The sequence below is a fragment of the Lolium perenne genome, chromosome 6 (assembly GCF_019359855.2).
Source record: "Lolium perenne isolate Kyuss_39 chromosome 6, Kyuss_2.0, whole genome shotgun sequence".
Lineage (NCBI taxonomy): Eukaryota > Viridiplantae > Streptophyta > Magnoliopsida > Poales > Poaceae > Lolium > Lolium perenne.
Genome location: NC_067249.2, coordinates 36,134,109 through 36,141,810, shown reverse-complemented (window position 1 = coordinate 36,141,810; position 7,702 = coordinate 36,134,109). Strand labels below are relative to the sequence as shown.

Below are 7,702 nucleotides of genomic sequence, written 5' to 3'. Positions count from 1 at the left end.
TGACTACTGATGGATTTAACTCAAAAGCATTTACACCATCTTTTGATATAAAAAGAGGTGGGATCAAATCTGAACCTGAAATTCGAATTACCCTAACAATTTAGGTTGATCATGTCAATCCACATACCGACTCCTTTCGAACACCATATCCACTTCTCGTTGTTTGCTCTATTCCCATATCTTGAGGAAGGCAAAGGCCTTCAAGTAGTGGAGTGAACTAGAGGTGGCGGTGACGATGTTTCCAAAATAGAGAAGTGTCACAATGTATGGTTCACTCCAGTGCTTCGGTTTTTGTCCAAAATAGAGAAGTGTCACGAAGTATGGTTCACTACAGTGCTTCGGTTTTTGCTATCCCGATGCAACGCACGGGCACATTTCCTAGTATGGTACAAAGAGCAATACACTCAAACGCCCATATGGGAGATAAGCTCACCATTCCTATGAAAAAGCTGAGCTGACCCAATTCAACTCATTCCATCACAAACATAGAATTGGAACCAACTCATTCCACCTAGTTGGTAAAAATAAACACAAGAATGGAACCAACACATTCCAGTTGAACGGAACCATGACATTACATTTTACCTGGGCGAAATGCAGACCCTAAGATCTTAATTGTAGGTCTCAGTGTCTCACATGCATATATGTGCTGGAGGCATTGAAGTAGCCCACTCAAGTCCATAACATCGAATACTTGATATGCAACTTAACCTAGCTGTTAAGTTAATCTTGTCTCGACTGTCTGCAGGACCATCAAGGCACTACGCAAAGAAAGTGCCTATATTATCTTAATAGCTCAACAGGGATCCTAACATATTCAACCATTCAGTGCAGACTTGAAGTGGTTGTCATCGATAGTTGGATAAAGGTTGCCAATATCAGCAAGATGTTGAACAGTTGACCTGTGAAAGAAACAGGATTATGAAAAAAGAATGTCAAATGCAATTCAGAGGAAGAGATGAGAACGGGTGATACCTGGCCACTGCATCTGATAGTTTAAGACGGCTAGCAACCTCATCAACACTTACTCCATGCTCCATGTTTCTGTAGGAACACAATTTACTTATTATTAGTTCATTACCCATTCTATAAACGAGAGGAAAGCTAACAATATTAAGGCAAATAAAGTACAAAAACTTATGTATGCAACTACCATGATCATGGGAGGGAGGGGGCAGAGGGACCAGTACTACAAATTACAGGAAAAAGACACTAACACTAAGCATAACATGATACTGCAACTTTCTTCCACCAAAGACATGCATACTCAGGAGCATTTATGTATGCATTAATGTTAATAAAAAATCCAATGCACTTAATAACACAATGTGAACATCATTCATAGTAACTTACCCAAGTACTGGGTCATGAAACACACTCATGACCAAATCAGTTAACTCTTTTCCAGCAGTATTTCCAGATGCAGACTGAACAATGAAGAGCAAAAACATTAGATAATAATTTGAGAGATCTAGTAAAATGATGATATAGTACCCAAAACCACCTGATTATTAGGAAGTGGAGCTTGGTTCCATGTTGATGTACTAGCATTTGCTTGGGGCTGAGACGCCAACCTCTACCAATATAAAAAATCCAAATAAATAAAGCATCATAAGAAATCATAAATATTATTCAGTTTGTAAAAACTAAAATCCTAGAAATGGCATGATAGTACCTTAGCCTTGGCAAGATCCAGATGCACATAAATGCAGTACAGAAAGTGATGTGTTATATCATTGTAGTTGGTTACAAGCCTGACAAGAAATAGTAAGACTAATATAAGAAAAATGTAGCTACATATATCAAATGGGCACAAAATATTCTCATAGTCCAGGTTAGCAACCTTTATCACCCCAGAAAATCTTGCTATTGCTTTTAAACACATCATATAACAAAATACTTTCAATCTAATATATCAATGCATTTGCATGAGAAAGAATCAAACATTAGATTAATCTTTACAACATCTTATATCGATACATTGGTTGCTTGTACAGTAATCACATGCTTGTGCATGCATACTGCAATATTTTATTATTCCCTATTCATAGCAGAGGGAAAAGCTGTATAAATACAAATCACTTTATGATTTATAAAGCAAGAGGACTGAAGTAGTCACATAGTTCAATAAAGACCAAATATTTATCCGGCAAACTTCGTTAAAATTCTAAGGCTCGGTTCGCGGTTGCTGAAGTGCACCGTTCTTTACTAATGTAATACATATTTGCTGTTTCTAAGGCAACCCAGAAAACATTATTTCTAAGTCAACCAAGTTGCTCTGGGACCTAGAGTTGCACAAAAGCTCTTGTGAAACTTCATTTGTAGAAATGTGCATTGCACATCTCCAAACCTGAAGTTGCATATCAACTTAAGAAGTGTAACTATCCAATTTCCATTCGATAAAGGATCAATGATTGCAATATTCAGGCTTAGATATAATAATTTCTCAAGTTGACTTAGATATAGTCACTCTTTAGTCTATAATCTGCAATGGAAAAATAACGACAACAGCAGGAAAAAGGTGGTTCCCAAACAGTAAAATAGGCCAAAACATTTGGCCAAATGGTAGTTCCATAAGGCCCTCCACAACGTTGTAAAATTTCGGTGCCCAAAGGATTTGGGGCTCCGATAGCCCGTGCCCGCACGCTGTGTGGCCGGTGCCCCAAAAAAAGTTTCAAGGCATCGGAGCACGTAGACTAACCGATGCCCAATTCTTCAAGCCAATAAAATAGTATTATCTCTTAGCTTTCAGATGTAAATTCCTTCTCTCTCTTTTTTTCTACACAGCAGTTACGTGTACTTGTTTAACAAATGGGTCCCAGTATCTTTTCCCCATCGATGCCCTACGTTGTGAGAGCGGTGCCTCAAAAATTAACCTGGGCATGGGTGATGAGGTGGCTACCTTTTCAGGTTTCGGGCACCGATGACGCTGTGGAAGGCCTAATCCACCTCAATGTCAACCACAGCATAACAGGCAAAAACAATTATGAACTATCCTAGAACAAAGATTAAAGTGCTCACCACACGGAATAAGCAACCACGTGACGCTTCCCTTGGAAGCCTTTCAGACCACCATTGACAATAACATAGTCGCCATCACTTGAAAAAAAGGTACAAAGATCTCAAGTTTGTTGCATACAAAACTGATCTTCCAACAAATGAAAGTTAACTTTTAACACTTACTTGACTAGCTTCATTTCCTCAGTGTCAGACGTCTCATTTTCCCTGAAAAATAAATAAAGGCCAACATATATATGATTGATGGTCCAAAATTTTATAGAAAGACCAAATAAATACATGAGACATCTCACCAGCGATTCACTTCTATCCTGCCTGTACCATCATCAAGAACAAACGTTACATCTGTGACCCGCTCGTTCTTATTCAACATGCGTCCTACAAGCCTAACCTGCAATTCAGGGCAATTAAAACAATCAGAAGAAAGGAGCTGCTCTTGGTAGGGAGCAAAGTACGCAAAGAAAAACCCATTTGTAACTACACAGAAATAGCATAAGACAAACTGCAGTTGAGCCTATCTAAAACACCGTTCGTTTCACAAAATTTCAAGGCGTGTCGATACATAAGCACGTAACTGCACAATTCGTGCACTTGTACTGCAGCCAGCCCCAACCTGATTGAATGGTTGAGTCAGGAGTGTTTGTTAGCAATTAGGGGCCATGTGTATGTCAATTGGGGTGCCACAGTGCCTAGTTGTCATAGGTGTTTAGCAGGGCAGAGCCATGGCATGTAAAGGAGAGCCATTGGTGTAGGTCATTTAGTCATAGGTGGTGGATGTGGGCAGTGAAAAAGATGGAATTACAAAACTTGGGCAGATTCAATATGCACACTAACGAAGCTAGTGTTTCTTTCCCCATTTCATAGCCAAACCAACACGCCTGGCCAGTGTCCTATGTTGAAAATTTTAATCCAGTTGCCTACAGGTACGATAACAGATCCGGTTCCTCTTGGTGATACTTTTGGAGGAGACAGGTTTTAGTCCCCAGGAAGGCTTCGGTCGGCTCTGCTAACTCGAATGCAAATCAGAACCTTTCGCATTTCACTGCAAGCATACAAAATCGAATCGCTGCTCCAAAGAAACGTTTTTTTTACAGTACAAGATTATTAGGCAGCGCGTGAAGTGGAGAGGCGAGGCGATGCGAGATCCGTACCGTGGACACCTCCCAGCCATTGACGGGGAAGCTGGACTTGTCGTCGTTGGTCTGTGACGCGTCCATGAGCTGCTTGACGGTGAGCGGCATCAGCGTCTGCGCGCCGCGACCCTGCGCAGGAAACGAAGGCGTGATGAGATTTGGGCGCAAAGCAACGGGGGATTGATTCGGAGGGGTCGGGAGGTGGTGGTACCTTGTTGAAGCCGCCGCCGCCGCCCTCCGGGGTGTTGGTGGTCTGCGAGGGCATGAACCCGCCGCCGCCGAAGAGGTTGTTGGCGCTCGCGGCGCCGGCGTTGCCGTCGTACTGCCCGCCGCCGGCGTCGTAATGGCCGCCTCCGCCGTACATCGCGGGGTCCGGTGGTAAACCCTAGTCTTGCCGAGGAAGGAGGAGGGGAGGGGTGAGGGCGGGAGAGGAGGCAGGGAGAAGGGGGCTTTGTATCGTGTGGGGGAAGACCGCGCCGCTCCGGTTACGAATTTTTGGGCCGCCGCGCGCGTCCGTCGTCGGTATGGGTATGGCAGAGCGGCGCGCGGCGCGCGGCCCGACGATGGTTTGGCAGAGGCAGGTCGCCGCGTGGATGGGGCCGTGGTGCGGCGGAGCAGCGTCGGGTCAAGTCGGGAGTAAGGGCCTGTTTGGTTCAGCCACGCTTTGCCAAGCCTAACTTTGGCAAGTGTGACAGCCATAAAAGTGTGGTTAGGATTTTGGAAGCCACAAAGTATGGTAAAAGTTGGCAAAAATTTCACTCTATGACAAGTGGGCCATATGAATAGTAAAGTGTGGCAACTCTAATGTGTGACAAGAACCAAAAACATACCAAATTGCCAAACTTTGGCTTGGCAAAGTGTGGCTGGAAACCAAACAGGCTCTAAAATACGCAACTGGCTGAGTCCGATTTACACAGAAATAACTCTTTTCTGAAAGAAAAACACAGACTGACCCTCCAGCGAAACTATTTTACATCTAACCTTTTTGTGTGGCGTCCTTTCCACCAGCGCCATACCTCACTGTGTGTCGCTCATGCGGGCGGCGCTGTTATCACCAGATTTTGGACAAATCCAGAGGTGGGCCGTAAGAGAGATGGGCTTAGAGGACTACACGTGGAAGATCTCTGAAGCGGCCTTGCACGGAGAATTTGGGCTAGTTTGCCCGTGTATCTTTAATTGTAGTAGGTTATATCTTAGATCAAGATTTAGAGTTTGTATCGCACACGGTGGGATATTCCCACGTTAGAAAGTCCATTTGGACTATAAATATGTATCTAGGGTTTATGGAATAAACAACAACACAACGTTCACCCCAAAACAAACCAATCTCGGCGCACCGCCAACTCCTTCGTCTCGAGGGTTTCAATCAGGTAAGCGACATGCTGCCTAGATCGCATCTTGCGATCTAGGCAGCACAAGCCCCACGTTGTTCATGCGTTGCGCGTCTTGAGCGTCTTTGATGGCGCGCAACGTAGTTATCATAGATGTGTTAGGGTTAGCATAGCTCTTCGTATAAACATGCTTACGTAGTGCAACCCTTGCATGTCTAGCCGCCCTCACGCCTATCTCGGGCGTGGGGGCGGCACCTACTTGTTCATCATCTAGTAGATCTGATCCGTTACGATTGCTCCTTGTTATGCAAGGATTAGTTTAATATCTGCAATAGTTAGGCCTTACAAAGGGGGGGAGGATCCAGTGGCACGTAGGGTGGCGTTCGCAAGTCCTAAACAGGATGTTCCGCGGATCAACATCATTGTTGGTTCTTTGGCCTTGTTTAGGATCGGCTTATGAGCACCGTGCGTGGCCGCGAGGCCCAACCTGGAGTAGGATGATCCGATTATGCGGTGAAAACCCTAAATCGTCGTAGATCTCATTAGCTTCATCTTGACCAAGCAGGATCACCAAGTATTCGTACACCCGTACGGATCATGGGTGGATCGGCTCTTTGAGCCGATTCACGAGATAACTGAGAGCCGATCGAGGCTCGTATTTAATGTTTACGTGTATGCCATGCGAGGAACATAGCGAGGCATCCCCATCACCTTCACGACCAGGTATAGGTCAGGTGGCACGCCTGCACTTCGCATCGCCGCGTGTGACCGAGAAGAGCATTGCGGGCCGTCGCTCGGAGGGGGTCTCGGCCAGCCGCGGCTCTAGGCTCTTCCCGGCTCTACCGTGTTGACGGGCCGCTGCCCGCCGGTGGGTTTTGGCGATCAACACATTCTGGCACGCCGGTGGGACAATCGTCTACATCAACCACATCGCCATCTACATACGAGATGGCGACGGACGGCACGCCCGTCACCTACGAGGAGCTGCTGCGAGCTCAAGAAGAAACACGACGAGATCAAGGCCACCCTCGAAGCCGACCTCATCGGCTCTTTTCGAAGAACCCGTACCCATGGCATCGGATGGAAGGGGTTCTCACCACAAGGTGCACTCGATGGGATAGATCTCTCTCGCCCGTCGGAGGAACGCACCAGGGCCCCGCGGCAGGAGATCAACTACTTGGTGGCTCACTCGCTACACCGCCACTGCGAAAACTTGGTCAACGTGTTGGAGCGTCTCGCTCTGCGGCGTGATCCAGGAGATCATGAGCCACCGGTACTCGCCGTCGGGACCAGCTCTCGGGACACATCAAGGAGAGTTGCCACTCCGGTCCCGTCCACCGCTGCCATATGCGTTGGCAGCACCACCTGAAGTGCCGGCTACACCGGCATTCGTCGTCTACAAGATCGGTGGTGACCCTAGTGACTACCAGTTCTTGATCGAGGCGCCCTAAGGAGATCCCTCAAGGATACGCGTGCACGTATGTGCCGGATTGTGGCAAGCGGGCACTCTCAAACCAGGCCACAACGTCGGGGGACTCCGGCGCGAGACGGGAGGGACGTCAACGACGAGCTTGAGAAAGCGACGTGGCTAACTAAGTCGCCACCCCGACGAAACTCCAGAGCCCAGCTCCTGCGGTTGGCTCCGTAGCTGGAAAAGCAAACATGGGCGGCTAAGTACGCCACCCCGGCGAATCTTCGAGTGCATCTCCTGCAGCCCGCACGGCGGATCAGATCAGTACCACATGCGAGAGACCAGTTCGGCATTATGCCGAAAAGGAGGGCAATCGGCTATTCTAAGCCGTACCCCCGACGAGTACGAGATGATCCCGCTGCCACCTAAATATCGGCTCCCCGACTTCTCCAAATTCGGTGGATCGGATGGCTCCAGCTCCATCGAGCACATCGGCCGATATTTGGCGCAACTAGGACCGGCTTCGATGTCGGATCAGCTACGTGTGAGGCCCTTTTCGAGTCCCTCACGGGATCGGCTTTTGGATGGTATACCTCTTTGCCGACAAACTCCATCCAGTCTTGGAAGCAATTGGAAGAACAGTTCCATATGCAATATCATTCGAAGCTTCCGAGTCTAGCATTGCCGATCTAGCACAATTACGTCGAAGCGCGGAGAAACGGTGACGAGTACATCCGGCGCTTCGGGAATCTTAGGAACCGATGTTATTCGGTTCGTATAAGCGAAAAGGAAGCGATCGAGTTGGCGTA

The 7,702-nt window shown here is 47.0% G+C and overlaps 1 protein-coding gene across 1 annotated transcript; it reads right to left on the bottom strand.

Moving 5' to 3' along the window:
- Positions 1–556: 556 nt before the first annotated feature.
- LOC127318302 (replication protein A 32 kDa subunit B) lies at positions 557–4,709 on the bottom strand. The gene is made up of 10 exons (XM_051348774.2): positions 4,363–4,709; positions 4,170–4,280; positions 3,312–3,409; positions 3,184–3,225; positions 3,022–3,099; positions 1,676–1,754; positions 1,505–1,576; positions 1,354–1,427; positions 976–1,044; positions 557–902 (listed from the first exon to the last, which is right to left on the bottom strand). The coding sequence occupies exons 1-10, from the start codon at positions 4,513–4,515 to the stop codon at positions 818–820; spliced, it is 861 nt and encodes a 286-aa protein (XP_051204734.1). The 5' UTR covers positions 4,516–4,709; the 3' UTR covers positions 557–817.
- Positions 4,710–7,702: the final 2,993 nt, after the last annotated feature.

Excerpts from the sequence above, each read along its gene's own strand:
- LOC127318302 (XM_051348774.2), bottom strand. The coding sequence starts at position 4,515 with ATGTACGGCGGAGGCGGCCATTACGACGCCGGCGGCGGGCAGTACGAC. Across the intron at positions 4,281-4,362 it reads GCGGCGGCGGCTTCAACAAG|GGTCGCGGCGCGCAGACGCT; the intron begins GTACCACCACCT and ends TTTCCTGCGCAG. Across the intron at positions 1,755-3,021 it reads GTGGTTGCTTATTCCGTGTG|GCTTGTAACCAACTACAATG; the intron begins GTGAGCACTTTA and ends ATTTCTTGTCAG.